The 16,658-nt window shown below is 44.1% G+C and overlaps 1 protein-coding gene across 1 annotated transcript; it reads right to left on the bottom strand.

Annotated features, from left to right (window-relative positions):
• Positions 1 to 2,166: 2,166 nt before the first annotated feature.
• On the bottom strand, positions 2,167 to 4,345 carry LOC146554896 (E3 ubiquitin-protein ligase TRIM39-like). The gene is made up of 2 exons (XM_085252514.1): positions 4,258 to 4,345; positions 2,167 to 3,970 (listed from the first exon to the last, which is right to left on the bottom strand). The coding sequence occupies exon 2, from the start codon at positions 3,959 to 3,961 to the stop codon at positions 2,330 to 2,332; it is 1,632 nt and encodes a 543-aa protein (XP_085108640.1). The 5' UTR covers positions 3,962 to 3,970; positions 4,258 to 4,345; the 3' UTR covers positions 2,167 to 2,329.
• Between the last annotated feature and the right edge of the window lie 12,313 nt (positions 4,346 to 16,658).

The following is a 16,658-nucleotide window of genomic DNA, read 5'->3' as shown; positions in this document are numbered from 1 at the left end:
TCAGTGTAAGTCAGCTGGACTTCCATTAGAGGGCAGTGTAAAGCCTTCCAGCATAACTCCAACCCCTAAGCCAACCACCCCACCTACCCAACAGTAGTTTTAAGGTATGAACTGACACCGGGCTGTTTCATTTCATCACAAAGAACATAAGCCACGGCTATAACAAATGAATCACGATGATTACACTATTGCACCTGTATGCCACTACATGTGTCACAGGGCACATAAACATATAACAGTCATTTCATTGCAGTGTTTTGGGTTTTTACTGTAGTGGTTTACACGTTCGCCTAACAAGCGAAAGGTCCTCGGTTCATTTCTGAGAGATGAAGCGCATCATTGGGGTTTGCGTCAGCTGCCAAACCAAAATGCAGATCTGCTTCCTGTGATGACAGCTTGTGAATAACGCAGCAGCTTTATATTAAGCCTTTTTGCAAGTTTCTGTAATGGTGTGTGAGATTGCTACTTATTTTAGTTCATTAAAAAGATGCCTCATCTTTGAAAGTGACTTCCAAGTTGCACGCTTCCATTGAGTAGTCATCCGTTCTATCATTTCCTCTTCCAAGGACGTTGGTGAGGGTTGACAGAGAAGGGCTGTCCTTCCTGTCCCTCTCAGATAACTGCAAAACATCTGATATCAATCCCCAACCTGTACCTGTGCTGCTCTGCTCTGTTCTTTTGCATCATCACTGATCAGTCGATGAAGGGAAGGAGGGAGGTCAGAGTGAAGCAGGGAGTCACTAAGAAACCGGGACTAAAAGGAGTTCAGATTTTAAAAAGGAATGAAGATTTAAATCTCCTCACAAAGGTGAGAGGTAAACTGCCAAGATGTATCCTCTGGACAGAGGAAAGAAGGCAAGGAGACATGGTGGGGCAATGGGGAAGAACAGAAAAGCATTCAAAGAAAGAGGTTGCCAAAGAATATGAAGGATAAGCAAAGAGATGGGAAAGGATAGAGGGGAGTACTGGAAGGCTAGGTGTTCTGCAAAGAGAGGAGGCAAAGAAAAGCGAGTTATATGTGAGGCTGGACCATAAGGGAGGAGAACGGAACTTGCATTGATAGAGATCAGGCTGGAAAAGGATGTCCAGCAGGTTAGGATGATCAAGGATGGAGATGGAAATGCACTAACGAGTGGAGAGTGTGTGCTGGGAAGGTGGGAGGAGTACTTTGAGAGGCTGGTAAAAGATGAAAATGAGAGGACAGATGGAGGATGGTGAATCAGGAAGTGCAGGAAATTAGAAGGAGGAAGTGAGAACAGCTATATAGAGGATCTAGAGAAAAAGGCATTTGGTCCACATAACATACCTGTGGAGGTATGAAGATGTATTTTGTTGTCAGTTCTAACATTTAACATGCTTCTCCACTTGTATCTTTGTCCCTGTATGATGGACTTTAAATTATAAGAAAATGGCTTTAAAACCTTCCCAGACTGATAGACTAAGTTGCAGATAACTTTTCCTTCCAAGCATCGCGTTAGAGACCTAAGTGAGAAAATGCTGGGAGGCAATGTCAAATGTAAATAAAAGAAGAATGCACTGATTTTATAAAACATTTGTTTTCAAAGTACAACATAGAAATCATATCAAAAGCTTAAACTGAGACATTCTCACATTTTATGAAACATATTTTATGATTTGGGTAAAAAATGTAGGATGTCTTAACTGGGTCAGAGTTAATTTAAAAATGGACTGAGGCAAAGTGAAAAATCGTTATGTGCTCAGAGTAATTCAAATGTAAAATTGCTCTTGGAAAACATGGATACTACAGCCTCCAGGCTAAAGAGACCTCCCGGCTTATGAGTGCTAACTTAAAACCGCCTTAGTGAGCATAATAAACTGGCGAGGAAAGGCAGGTTGCACAGGTTTAAATCGCTCTCCCGCTGATTGCTTGCAGATTGGATTGCAGGTGAGGCAGGGGAGGTCCCATCCAAAAGGGGAGGACCCGCAGCCACAGATGGAAAACCTCCAGACACTCCAACGGACCATGACACTTTTCTTTTCTCGTGTCTTCAATTGTCTGATCTACAAGTTGATTTTTCTTTTCCCCATTTTGAGTTGAAATACTGCATACTGACAAGGATAAGCAAACTGTATATTTGAATAATTTATTGAACAAAAATATATGAAAACAAATAAGTTAGTACAGAACTTAAGAGTTCAGCTTCAGCTTTAAAACAAACACAGAACACAGAATTTAAAGTTGCCCACTCCACTGAAGCAAACACAACATTCCCACCACCACACCAAGTCATTTCATTCACACAGACTTCTTTTGCCATACGAACATATTTTGACCAGTAGTTTGTCTAAAAAGAAATAAATACTGCGTCTAATGTTTTGGAAGAACAGAAGAGATAATCAGAGGGGTGGAGTTTGCACCACCTTCATCAAAACAAGGACTGAATAATGGGTAGAGTTTCTCAGTGAAGTTACAGCCAGTAAAGGAGTAGATGAGAGCTGCTGCTCCTACATCATAAAAAGACACCAGACCCTCTTCATAGTCCACAAACACGCCCACTTTCTGTGGTTCTGCTTGCAGACTGAGACAGATTGAGGGGCCAACAACAGCTTTGTACTGATTTCCATTTCTCAGCCGAATGGTCCAGTAGCCATTTTTGGGACACAGTGGCTTTTTCTCTTTCCTGTTTATTGACTCGTTGGCCACTCCTAAATCCCACTGAGTTTTTTCATTGACCTGAACTTCATAGTAAAATCTTCCTGAGGAAAACCCCTGCTTTCCCAGAACATTTGCATAATAAATGCATCTCTTGGGGGTCTCGGGGAAATTCTGCCTTTTGTTACAACTAGATACTTGTTTCCCATCATCGGACAGGACGAGGTTAGGATGTGCTGTGTCGGGATCCAGAGTCACATCCACTGCGTACTGCTGAACCCTCTTCAGCTCCACATCATCGTGCAGCTTCTTCATCTCTTTACTGAGTGTCTGCTCCAGCTGAGCAACAGCTTTCTTCACAGTCCCCTCGTATGACGAGTGAACTGTGACCTCGGTCCAGTCTTTGGTGGGTGGAACAGGGTTCAGGGATGGTAAACTCTGGAGAAACTGGAGGTGGTCTCCAGTGTGTGAGAGCTGCTCCAGCTCAGAGATGTTCATCCTCAGCTCAGACACTTCTTTCTCCAGCTCTTTGATGAAGCCTTGAGCCTGGCTCTCTGTTGTTTTCTGCATCCCTTCGATCACACCATCGAGCTGATTCCGACTTTCTTCTATACACTTGATCAGACTGTCAAATATTTGCTCACTTACTGTTTTCTCTCTCTCTGCAGCTTCCTTGCTGCATGTTAACAATTCTCTGAAGTTGTTTATTTTCTTTTGTCTTTCTCTGATCATCTGATGAATTTTACCCTCTCTTGCTTCCACTTCGGCCTTCTTTTGCTCATATTCTGTCTTCAAAGGAATGGTGAGATGTCCCTTGTGATTGGACTGCTTGCAAAATTCACACACTGGCATCCGGTCAGTCTTGCAGAAGAGCTCTAAAGGTCTGTTATGCTCCTTACACATTCTGTCTTCAAGGTTCTTTACAGGATCAATCAGCTGATGCCTTTTCAGGCCTGTGACTCTGCGATGAGGCTCCAGGTGAGTCCTACAGTAGGAAGTCAGACACTGCAGGCAGGACTTCACAGCCTTCATCTTGGTTTCACTGCACACCTCACATGAAACTTCTCCTGATTCGGCTTGCTGTTCCTCTGCTCTGCCATTTTTCTTTACGGTGGACTGTTTGAACATATCCACCATCTCAGATAAGATGGTGTTGACGCACAGCTCTGGTCTGCTGTGGAAAACCTTAACACACAGTGGACACTGACAGCAGAGACTAATATTCCAGTTTTCTGTGATGCAGGTCTTGCAGAAGTTGTGTCCACACGGGATGGTGACTGGATCAGTGAAGACCTCCAGACAGATGGAGCACAGAAACTGATCTTCAGACAGATAGCTGGTTGCCATGGTGTCACGCTGAGAGCAAAAGTGAAAGTGTGACTGGCAGCAGTAAATTTAAAACGTTTTAAAGTATGCACCAACATTTTGTTGAATAATTTTCAAAGAATTCTATGAGTTTATTTCTTTGAATTAAGAATGAAATCAGAATCAGAATCAGAATACTTTATTGATCCCTGGGGGAAATTATTTAAAAGCAAAACTATTCAGGAGACAGATTCACATCTTGTAATATGCTGAATATGTGTGAATGCTGGCTGTTTAAACAGCTCTTTGGATTAAAAAAAATCTCTACTTGCGCGTACTTGTCGAAGATTTAGTCGTGTCAGCGACACTTTACTGGAAGTTTTTCAGAGAGTTGTAAGGATCAGCCTCACCTTGGGTTCAGATGAGTCTTGTGTTTACTTTCATTTTTCCTTCAGTCATGTTCTCATGTTTCCTTCTTTCCAGTGAAGCTCCGCCTCTCACTGCAGGTAAACTGTCATCATTTTAAAGACATAGTGCTCTTTGACACAATGTGAATAATATTATTTCAGATGAATTACATAACAGCCCTGCTGCCAGCACCAGGAGTTTCTCACTCCTAGCTGTAGATTTTGAGTTGTCTTCTTACCCAAAAGACAAGAATATAGAGAACGAGACAATAAACGAAGCAACCAAACAATCAAATGTTTTGGGTCAAAATCAGGCAATGAAACAAAAAAAAAAAAACCCTGGTTGAGATCAGTTCTACAATATATATTATATATGAACCTATATTAAGCTGAAGATGGATTCTGTACTGTTTCCCTAATCTTTAGCTCTTTCATTCATTCATGGCTTTGGCATTTCAGTGTCACAGCTCCCCTCCTCCTGCCTTCAGTCTTCACTGCAATGCTCAGCTGTCCAGCCCAATCTCCCTGTTAACATATGCAAAACAGACGCACCCTTTTAAAATCAGAGGCTTGTGTCCAAGCTTTACTAGCACCATGCTAACTTCCTGTTGTGGAACAAAGCTACAGGCTTCTTGATATAATGATACAATACGACTCAAGATTAGACCACAACCAGTATCTTCACTTTTTACATAATAAGGCTCTCCTCTTGGCGTATTTGATCAAGTTATATTGAATACTATCAAAGTAATTATTTCTGGCATCTTGATCTGTCCTTCAAGAGATCGACACATTAGCCAGCTATGTATTGTTATTGGCAGAGATAATTAGAGGAGTTATGTTTTTTACATGCAACAAAAGAGCCAGTGTCAGCCTGTTTTACCTTCTGACCCCGGTCAGTGGATTGAGTCTTCTAGCTGCATGCCATAGTATCCTTGGGCAAGATACTAAACCCAGAGTCGGAGTGTGAATCTGTGCACAAATGTTAGACAAGGGGCTGAGGGGTAGAAACAAGCACCTGCATAAATGTGTGTGTGTGTGTTTGGTTGTATGAGGCTAGTGGGGAAAAGCACTTTGCATGCTCTGTTAGAGCAAAAAGGCATTATATAAGTAACAGTCCATTTACAATTTACCTTAAAAATTTACCTTCTGCACACTGTGTTTATATATTCTAGGAAGTACCTCCAGAACACTCTTCTCTTCTCTTCTCTTCTCTTTTCTTCAGGATCTACTGAATTTTAACAGTTTTCTCCTCAAATTCTTAAGTTTCTTCTTTACCTCATCTTTCAAAGCAAAGATGGGATGTGCTTCTTACTTTTCTTCTTGTGCTTTCTTGGGTGGCTGTAGCTCAGGTGGTAGAGCAGGTCATCTACTGATCGGAAGGTTGGTGGTTCGATTCCCGGCTTCCCCTAGTCTGCATGCCAAATATCCTTGGGCAAGATACTAACCCGAAATTGCTCTCCGATGCATTCATCGGAGTATGAATGTGTGTGAATGTCAGTTGTGCTTGTGTGAATGGGTGTGAATGGGTGAATGCACAAGTTGTGTAAAGCGCTTTGAGTGCTCAGAAGAGTGGAAAAGCGCTGTATAAGAACTAGTCCATTTACCATTTACCATTTTCAAAGTTCTCAACAGGACCCAAAATAATAATAATAATGGATTGAATTTATATAGCGCTTTTCAAGGCACCCAAAGCGCTTTACAATACCACTATTCATTCACTCTCACACTGGTGGAGGCAGCTACAGTTGTAGCCACAGCTGTCCTGGGGCAGACTGACAGAAGCGAGGCTGCCATATTGCGCCATCGGCCCCTCTGGCCAACACCAGTAGGCAAGTAGGGTAAAGTGTCTTGCCCAAGGACACAACGACCAGGACGGAGAGCCCAGGGATCGAACCGGCGACCTTCCGGTTACAGATGCGATTCCCAACCCCCTGAGCCACGGTCGCCCAAAAGCCCATGTCTGAGAGCAGATAGACAGTTATAACTAACTCACACCAGACACTGATGATCCAGTGCTTTGTGAGGCAGACCTTGCTTTTGTTTTTTAAATGCATAAATCCTTTATGTGTCTGGATAATATCAATATCCATCCATCCATCCATCCATTCGCTTCCGCTTATCCTTTTCATGTATCAAAATACATTTACGAGTCTAGCAATTGAAATAAAAAAGAGAATAAGCATTGTAGTGGTCTTTGGATCCTACCAACTATATTTTTTATATGGGAAAACAAGGAAAGCCCTCCTTCACCACTAACTAAAGTTCTGCTGCTCATGTTGTGTTAAGTTTGATATACTGTATATTTTTAAGGAGAGTTCTTTGTTCTAGGATTGAACAAACTGACAATCACATATGTACAAACAAGCTGCTGACCTTCTTCAAATGGATTTTACTTTTACCAGTACACTGACATCTGGACTACAGAGTAGTCCTAGAGTAAGGAACCACCACTGCTTTCAGTCTCTATTAGCACAGCCTTTCTGTTTTCTTGGTAAATGGCCTGTATTTATATAGCGCTTTACTAGTCCCTAAGGACCCCAAAGCGCTTTACATATCCAGTCATCCACCCATCCATTCACACACTGGTGATGGCAGCTACATTGTAGCCACAGCCACCCTGGGGCGCACTGACAGAGGCGAGGCTGCCGGACACTGGCGCCACCGGGCCCTCTGACCACCACCAGTAGGCAACGGGTGAAGTGTCTTGCCCAAGGACACAACGACCGAGACTGTCCGAGCCGGGGCTCGAACCGGCAACCTTCCGATTACAACCTTCCGATTACAAGGCGAACTCCCAACTCTTGAGCCACAATCGCCCCTTCCCAACCAGGGGACATTTTTAATGCTCATTCAAGCTAGTGAGAATTTCTTTTCAGCATCTTTGGAAAGAGCTGTTTATTTGCCAGTAGGAGTTCCTGTTCATGCAAAACCAAACAAACAAAAAGTATCTTTGGGTATTATGCTTCTGAGCTAATTATTTCTTTGCTTAGTGGTTACTGTCTTATGCAAAATACTGAACAAGGGATTCATGGACTAGGTTTAATGAAAGCATCTGAGTAAAGCTGCCACCCATGCAGTGCTGTTGAATGCTAAGATTGAAGATGGGGTACTGACATTAAAAGCTGATCCATTATCAGCTGATGGGTATCCCTTCACCCCCCTCCTCTACTCTCCTTTCCACTCTGTCCAATCACAATCTCTTCCCTCTTCATCCAAAAATTAAATTCGTCTCATCTTGATGCTGAATGGGTGGGATGTCACTGTTGCTAGGATACATCATTCTGGCAACTGGGTGCTTTCCTTGGAGGCTCAGAGGAATAAGAGAGGAGGGAATAAGAAAGGGCAGATAATGATTGCAGGCGGAAAAGAAGCAAGGAGGACAGCAGTAAAAATAATTGTTTAAAGGAGATGAGGGGTAAAAGCAACAAAGAGAAAGTAAGGAAGATCGTGGGAAAGAACAAATGACCTAACAGAAGGAGTAATCGGAAAGGAAGGAGGGCATAAAGAGTCTTAAAAAGCACGTGCATTATGATGCTTTGGCATCACCTGTTTGAGAGTGAGAGGTAAGAGGTGGAGCAGGACAAAAGGACAAAAAAGAGAAGGAGGGAAAAAAAGGAGTGATTAAATAGTAAAGTGATATCAGAAGCAGGGAAAAGAACAAAGTGGAAAGAGGGGGATGTGATAAATAATAATGGAAACAACTTGTGTTTGTTTTATCATTATGCAATCTGCCTTTGTGTAGTCATCATCCTTGTCCTTTGCACAGAATCCTCCCCTTTGGCATTTTCCTGGCAACTGGCTGTCAGACTGATGCTGCTGAGAGTGACTCAACAGTAATATTTTGCATTGCTAAGTGCTGTGAAACAGGTCAGGTACAAATGCTGGCTAGCTGGATTGAGATTAGAATACCACTAAAATAGGTACAGCGGGGAAAAGAATTAATTGATGCTGTAATGAATGTGTAAATTTTCTTACTTACAAAGAAATCCATCCATCCATCTTCTTCAGCTTTTCCGGGGCCGGGTCGCGGGGGCAGCAGCCTAAGAGAACAGAAGCCCAGACCTCCCTCTCCCCAGCCACTTCCTCCAGTTTGGGGAACACTAATTTCCAGAACAGCCGAGAGATATAATCTCTCCATGTGTCCTGGGTCTGCCCTTGGGCCTCCTCCCAGTGGGACATGCCCAGAACACCTCACCCAGGAGGCATCCTTGTGAGATGCCCGACTCATCCCCTCTGCAATTCGCTTCCTTATCGTGGTGAAAGGGTTTTCTTGTCCCAGGAATTCCATTGGTTACGTTGTCTCGTGTAGGGTTTCTGTAACACAGTAAGGGGAATTGTTGAAAAGAATATATCAATGGGCCAATAGGCTCGACTATAGGAGCACAGGGGTGTGTTCAAATGAGACACAGAGACAAGAATGTAACTCAAAAGAACCGTCCAACTTTAGTGACATAAACCATAAGGTTGACAAGCACAGGTTAAAGACACTTTACAATGGTAGAAAGGAAACTTACAAAAATGAAAAGAAAAGTAAAACACAAACTACTAAAGCAATGACTTGGCCAAGTGTTATTTTTGGTTTTCAATGTTCGGGTTTCAATGCTCGGGTGCACCCTAGTAACCTGACTCCTTAACTCTTATAGAAACAGATTACACAAATCCAATGCACATTCAAATGAAAATTTCACACTCTTTTCACATGTGGAGAATGCTCTACACAACAGCTCATTATTTAAAGTCCCAAATAAAAAATGTCCAAGGGGTAAAGTCCAAAAAATTCCTAGGGTGTGAAAGAAAATAGGGATGAAAGAATGTCAGTCAGTGGTCTTATGTATAACCAGCTGTGCGTGAAAGTGTGAGTGATACAGTCCTACCACACCGCAAGGTGCAGCAGATCATCAAGTGGAAAAGAAGCGAATCTCAGTCTCTCTAAGTCCAGGTGGGAAAGCTCGCCATCTATTTCACTGGAGGAATCCACCTCAGGAACAATTCAGCATACAAAAAAAACCTGACCGATCTCAGCGCATCACGGCCGAAGACAATGGCATAGTGTCTCTCGGTCGGAAAATGCAGGGCTCTTACTTCTGGAAGCAGATTGAGATGAACTTCCAGGCAGTTGATAGCAACCAGAGCTAACAAAGGCTAACAGTTTAGCTCCACGCGGTACTTTTTAAAGTCACCAGAAAAATGCAGCATTTGCCTGCTTACTCACTGTGGCTACTTTTAACATGAAAGGTAGCTGATAACCAGTGAACTTATGTGCAACACAGTTGGTTGCAACTTATATCTAATACTTTTTTTCCAGCTCAAAAGCTTCAGTCTCTCTTTTCTCCTGCCAGCACGCGACTACCTCCACACATAGCAGCAAACACAGAGCACGTAGGTGGGACATACAGCGGCAGACTGCTCTCCCATTGGTCAAAACATACTGGGACCTGTGCATTTCGATTGGTTGGGCAGGCTGTCCATCTCTCCTCATATCAGTCCTTAAAGTGGTACCCCCATTTTATGTGGGTTACACCCTCCCCTCTTGATGGTATGCCCGTCCCTGGGCATCTGCAGGGTGGCACTGAGTTACACTGCTTTGACCTTTCCAACATAATTACTAGTTGGATCTTCAAATCCATTTAAAGAGCTAGTCAATGCCTCACTTAGGCCTTGAAAAAGAGAATTCACCACCGTTATCAGAGGATTCCCAAGTGTCACATAATGCAGTCTCTTGGGCTTTGCTTGCAATCTGTTAGAACGACGAAGAGATGGCTCAGTATCTTGAAGTCCATTATTCTGGATCATCACAGGTTCAGGCTGTTCAGTAACAGGTCTGTTCACATCACTTAATCCTTCTTCACATGCTGCATCAGAGCTCGTCCCATCATCTTGAGGAGCTTCCTCAGACTGCTGCAATTCTGAACTTTGAGGAAGTCCTTTGGCTGAGTCAAGCCCATGCAATATGTTTGCTTCAGGTGAGTTGTCACGTTCAGGTGAGTTGTCACGTTCAGGTGAGTTGTCACGGTCAGGTACATCCTGAATCATTCCTTCACCTTCCTCTACAAGGGATTTAGTGGCAGGAGGATCAGGTGGAAGTGAAACTGTAGGCACCTCTGGTTCTGCTGATTGTCTGACCACACAAGGAGGTTTACTCAACTTGTGAGTTTCATGTACTGGGACATATACGTCGGACTTTGATGTAATGAGAGGGCGAAATGTCCAATCAGATACATCATCCATATCAGAGGGAATTTCATCTTCCCCCTCGACAACAGAACACTGCCTTGTTCTGGGTCTCCTGTTTGGATGGGTTTTGACTGTCTCGGGTTCTGCAGCTGCTGACAGAAATCCACATGGGAGAAACAAGTCACGATGTAGAGTCCGCACAGGTCCATCTTTACCCTCAGGTTTAACTGTGTAGACCGGCATTTCTCCAGCTCGCTTAAGGACAATGTAAACATCCGTTTCCCACTTATCTGCCAGCTTATGTTTTCCACGCAGCTTCACATTTCGTACAAGAACTCTGTCTCCACTCTGCAATGTTGATTCAACCACTCGTCGGTCAAATCTGGCTTTGTTGCGACCTGCATTCTTTTGTGCATTATTGGTGGCAATCCGGTAGCTTTCTTCCAAACGAGATTTTAGGTTACCGACGTACTGGGAATGAGTCTGCTTAGTAGCATTAGTGGGCAACCTAAAGATTAAGTCAATGGGCAGTCTTGGTTGCCTCCCAAACATCAATTCATAGGGGGAAAATCCAGTCACGTCACTCTTCGTACAATTATAAGCATGTACCAGAGACTTGACGAAGTCTCTCCAGTGGAGTTTATCTGACCGATCCAGTGTCCCAAGCATCTGGAGAAGAGTGCGGTTGAATCTCTCAACCGGATTCCCTCTAGGGTGGTAGGGGGTTGTACGCACTTTCTTCATGCCAGTAAGTTCACAGAGTTCCTTGATGGTCTTTGATTCAAAGTCAGGACCCTGATCACTAAGAAGCTTTTCGGGAAAACCATAATGGACAATGAAGTTGTCCCAGAGACACTTTGCTACAGTCTGTGCTCGTTGATTTGGAGTTGGTACTGCCACAGCATACTTTGTGAAATGGTCAGTTATGACCAATACATCTTTCGTGTTTGAGCGATCTGGCTCTATTGATAAAAAGTCCATGCACACTAGTTCGAGAGGTCTGCAGGTCTTAATGTTTATCAATGGAGCAGCTTTCTCTGGAGGCGTTTTTCGACGAATACATCGCTCACAAGATTTGACCATTTTTTCTATGGTCATGTGCATTTTCGGCCAATAAAATCTGGCCCTTGCCAAGTCTACTGTTCGTTCGACTCCAAGATGGCCCATATCATGATGAAGGCTTGTAAGTGCTGTGGCTCTTAGCTCCTCAGGGAGCACAAGCTGATATGAGGTGTTGGGACCATCTTGCCGCTTACGGTAGAGCACTCCGTTCTGTATTTCAAGCCGATTTAACTCTCTGAGTAACAGGGGAAGTTCTGGTAGCTCTAACCTAAGGCTGGGAGGTGGAGTTTCGCCAGTCTCCAAGAGTACAATCACTGCATTGATAGCAGGGTCCAATGTCTGCTTTTGCCTCAACTCCTCCTCAGAAATTGAGTGGGCAATGGGGAGCCCATCCACTTGCTCCTGTTGGAAGCAGTCAGGAATAGCTGTGGACTGGTGAGTGAGGGATTCAACTAAGGTCAACCCAGAAGTGGTGGATCCAACATTAGCTACGGCTGAGGTGACCATATGGCGCTCACAAATAGCCTGAATTACATCCAAGGGAACAGTCTCTGGACTCTCAGGGTTGCTCAGATGGTACAGTGTGAACTGCCGGATTCTCTCACTCTCCTTCTTAGATGCATAATCATCCTCTGGTGGACTGTGAGGACGGCGCGAGAGCGCATCAGCATTCAGATTTTGTTTTCCCGCTCTGTACTGAAGACTAAATGAATAGGTGGAAAGACTGGACAGCCACCTATACCCTGTTGCATCAAGCTTTGCAGAGGTCAAAATGTATGTAAGAGGGTTGCTGTCAGTCACTACTACAAAGTCTGTACCATATAGGTAGTCAGAGAATTTTTCCGTGACTGCCCACTTAAGGGCCAAAAACTCCAGCTTATGGGCTGGGTACTTTCTCTCACTCTTTGAAAGACCACGACTTGCAAAAGCTATGACCCTGGACTGTCCATCTTGTACCTGATATAAGGCAGCACCAAGGCCAATGGTACTGGCGTCCGTATGTAAAACATATGGAAGCTGGGGGTCTGCAAATCCCAAGATTGGAGCGGAGGTTAGCTTTGCTATTATTTGGTCAAAGGCCTCCTGACATTGAGGTGTCCAACGCTGACCAAAGGGTTCCTTTGGGTTGCGATACTCTGAATTTGCGTGTGTCCTTGGCTTGTTGTTCCGCTTCCTAATTGGTGGGTAGCCCGAGGTTAGTTCGTTAAGTGGTCTGACAATGACAGAGTACCCCTGAATAAACCTTCGATAATATCTAGCAAATCCTAAAAAGGACTGAAGTTCCTTAAGATTTGTGGGGATGGGCCAGGTCTTTAAGGCCTCAACTTTGTCAGGGTCAGTCTCTACTCCTCTTGCGGAAACAATGTGACCAAGGTATTTTACCGAGGTCTGAAAGAATTTGCACTTTTCTGGTGCCAGTTTCAAGCCATATGACATCAGTCGTTGCAGGACATGTTTCAAACGCTGTTCATGTTCCTCCAGGGATGATGAGAAGACAATCAGGTCATCAATGAACACCAGAACCTCTTTGAGATTCATATCTCCTACACACTTCTCCATCAATCTCTGGAACGTCGAAGGCGCATTTGTGATCCCCTGGGGCATCCTATTAAATTCCCAAAATCCAAGTGGGCAAACAAATGCGGTCTTATTCTTGTCCGCTTCCTCCATCTCGACCTGGTAGTATCCAGACTTGAGGTCTAGGACCGAAAACCACTTAGAACCTGCAAGAGCACTGAATGCATCTTCCAATTTTGGAAGGGCATAAGCGTCTTTGATGGTCTGCAGGTTCAGCTTTCTGTAGTCTACACACAGACGAACAGAGCCATTCTTTTTACGAACGACAACAATGGGGGAAGCAAACGGGGACTCAGATTCTCGTATAACACCAGAATCAAGGAGTTCCTGTAGATGTTGTCTCACAGCATCCACATCATTGGGGTGTATGGGACGTGCTCTCTGTTTAAAGGGTGTCGCATCACTGAGTTTGATATGGTGTTTGACTTTGTCAGTGTGTCCAAAGTCCAATTCGTTCTGAGAGAAGACATTTGGCATGTCGTTTAACATGTTTGTAACTCGCTCCTTCCATTCAGTGGGTAAGGGCGAATCTCCAAAATCAAAGCTCAGTTCTGAGGAAGACTTAGCTTGAAATTTAGAGCAGTCTGGTTCTCTGACAGTTTGCTCTTTGTGTAGCACTTGCAAGATAGCATTAACATCTGCCAAAGGTGTTTTGGGGGGTATGACAATGTCATGGTTGGTTTCATTTCTCACTACGACAGGGAGAAGACACTGACGTTTGCGTGGTAAAGTGACTGCAATTGCTGAAACTAGCAAGCCATTTGGTAGTGAAGAAGCTGAAGGATGTTCAAGGACAACATCTCTTTGCATGTTCACGGGATTTACATTGACAGAGGCCTCCAGGACAACAGTCTGTCCTGCAGGAACGACTGCAGGCATCTTACCTGTCAGTTTTGCACAACCAAGGCTACCAGAGTTAAAGTTGCTTTGTCGCATCTCAAGTATTTGGAGAACTGCTTGATACCCATTAAACAAAGGCTGAAAGGGTGAAAGCTTCTGGTAATTAGCATAGAGGGCATCAAGGGTGTTTGTGCCTATGAGTACCTGCTCATGGGCTGTAGAGCGGAGATGGGGGATAACCAAGGCCAGAGTGTGAACATCAATATCAGAGCCTACAAACTCTTTAGGAAAGGTGATGGTAAGCTCAACATATCCTAAGTAAGGGACAGACTGGCCATTGGCACCCTCCACTTCAAGCAACTCATTTAAGGGATGAATGGTCAGATCTGCAAGATGTTCTTCATAAAAAGACTGGGGTACAGTTGTGACTTGTGAACCCGTGTCCAAAAGACAGTTTGTGTCTCTTCCTGCAATAGTTACTTGAGCTGTGGTCTTAGTTCCTACAAGGCCATGTGGAAATTTTGATCCTTCCACTTTAACGTTTTTAATGGCAGGTTTCAGGATTTTGGGACTGACATTGCGAGACTCCACTCCCATATGTCCCTCTATGGGAGTAGGCTTCAGTTTAAATGTGCCTCAATTCGGGAAGCATTAGAGGCTTCCCAAGCAGCCTGTTTTTCTTTCAGCTGTTTTTTCTTAGCTGCTACAAGGGAAGGATTTGGAGCTTTATCACAAACTGAGACAACATGGCCATCCTCCCCACACTGGAAACAGTACCATGGACGTGGTCTACTGTTAGCTTTAAATGTGGAAGTATGCTGACTGGCCACTTTTGGTTTCACACCGTGGGTGTCAGGTATGACGGACCTCGCCTTTTGCTGCTTAGGTTGTTTCGTCTTATGATTCTCAGATACAAGACTGTTAAGCTGAATGCTGAGGTCAGCAACTTGTTGCTTTAGCGTCTCAAGATCAGATTTGTCCACCAGATTATTGGTGGTGTGTGCGAGTTGCACGTGTGACGTGGCGTGTTGCTTTCTAGAGTTTTGGGCAGACTTAGCATGACTAAAATGCTGCCTCATGCGGCTCAGTTTTGCAGCCTGTTTATCTTCTTCTGTCCTAAGAAGAAGCAGCAGCTCTGCAAAGGAAGGTGGGTTTTCTTTTTTTTGTTCTAGCTGAAGATCGATTATTAGTGCATTCTCCCAACAACCTCGAATGAACTGCTTTAAGAGCTGTTGGTTAAAATCATGAGCGGACACACCACCACGTCTCATGGCTCTACTTAATGCAGTGTGCAGCCTCTGCAGGAAAACAGAAGCTCTCTCTCCATCATTTTGAAATGTGCTCATGAACCTAGCATGCAGCTCATCACCATCTTCGACTGTTCCGTAGGCAGAGTCAAGCAACTCAAGATAGGCAGAGGGTCTAGACTGTGGACTCAGATGTTTAATCATCTCGGAAGCAGGAGGAAGCAGACTGTCAAGTATACGATGTGTGCAGTGCAGATCAGACACAGAAAGATCTCTAATAAGGATTTCAACACTAGCTCGCCACGTATCATAATCTGCCTCATGGCTAGGACGTGGGCTCTTGCCCGAATAAGCCCTGAGTCTACCAGATGATGCGAACTGGGGTGAGCTCTCATTGCTGCGCACTACATGCTCAACAACTACCCGCTGAACAGCAGTCGGATTAACATCAATTATGGGGCTAGTAGCAGCCCCAGAAGAAACTGGAAGAGTCTGTGAGGGGCTGAAATCAGTCAGGTTTTCACTGAAATTGGGAGAGGTAAGAGATTTACTTGCACTATTTGGTGATGTCAAAACTGTGGAGTCTAGAGGTACACCTGATTGAGGGTCCTCAGAAAATGAAGCGTCTCCCTTGCTGGTTAAGTCTTTCTGTGGAAGTGGGCTCTGTACAGTTGAGGATTCTGGACCAGTTTGAGGTGACTGGGAAATAGCACTTCCTACCGATGAAACCAGATTTTTAAGTTCTTCCTTTAACATCTCCTCTAATGAATTTCCACTCAGTTTGGCAATTCCACGGAGCTGTTCCATGTACATTTTAGTGGCTTTGTTTCTAGCATCAAGGGTGTAAACACTTCCTAAGGCCTTTAACTCATACACGATGCCTGCTTGGGTTGTACTTGGAAGCCGCAGAGGTAACAGTGGCTCCAATGTGTGCATGGCAGTCTCATGTGTAAACTCGATGATCATGTGCTTATGGTAATCTGACTCAGGATCGTCTAGACGAAAGTAACGGTTGATGGAACCATATTTTTGGAGGAAAGTGGACACTTCCTCATCAGTCTCTGACCCTGTGAGCCCACTAACAACTACAGAATTGGGAATTCTGACGGATTCACTTAGTACAACATCCATTTTCTCTCTAGAAGTTGTAGCTCAGATTAAGCACTTTTAAACACCACACACAAATTGTCTAGCACTTAAACACACACAACCATGCTCCTGGCTGGCTCGCCAGAGCTCTCACTGTAACACAGTAAGGGGAATTGTTGAAAAGAATATATCAATGGGCCAATAGGCTCGACTATAGGAGCACAGGGGTGTGTTCAAATGAGACACAGAGACAAGAATGTAACTCAAAAGAACCGTCCAACTTTAGTGACATAAACCATAAGGTTGACAAGCACAGGTTAAAGACACTTTACAATGGTA

This window comes from Mchenga conophoros, linkage group LG17, assembly GCF_057382185.1.
Source record: "Mchenga conophoros isolate Kocher_MC1m ecotype Shallow Benthic linkage group LG17, M_conophoros_male_GT1.1, whole genome shotgun sequence".
In the NCBI taxonomy this organism is placed as follows: Eukaryota; Metazoa; Chordata; class Actinopteri; order Cichliformes; family Cichlidae; genus Mchenga; species Mchenga conophoros.
The sequence above is the reverse complement of the archived record's forward strand: the minus strand, read 5'-3'. Positions and strand labels throughout refer to the sequence as shown.

Coding starts and splice junctions, on each gene's coding strand:
- LOC146554896 (XM_085252514.1), bottom strand. CDS start 3,961: ATGGCAACCAGCTATCTGTCTGAAGATCAGTTTCTGTGCTCCATCTGT.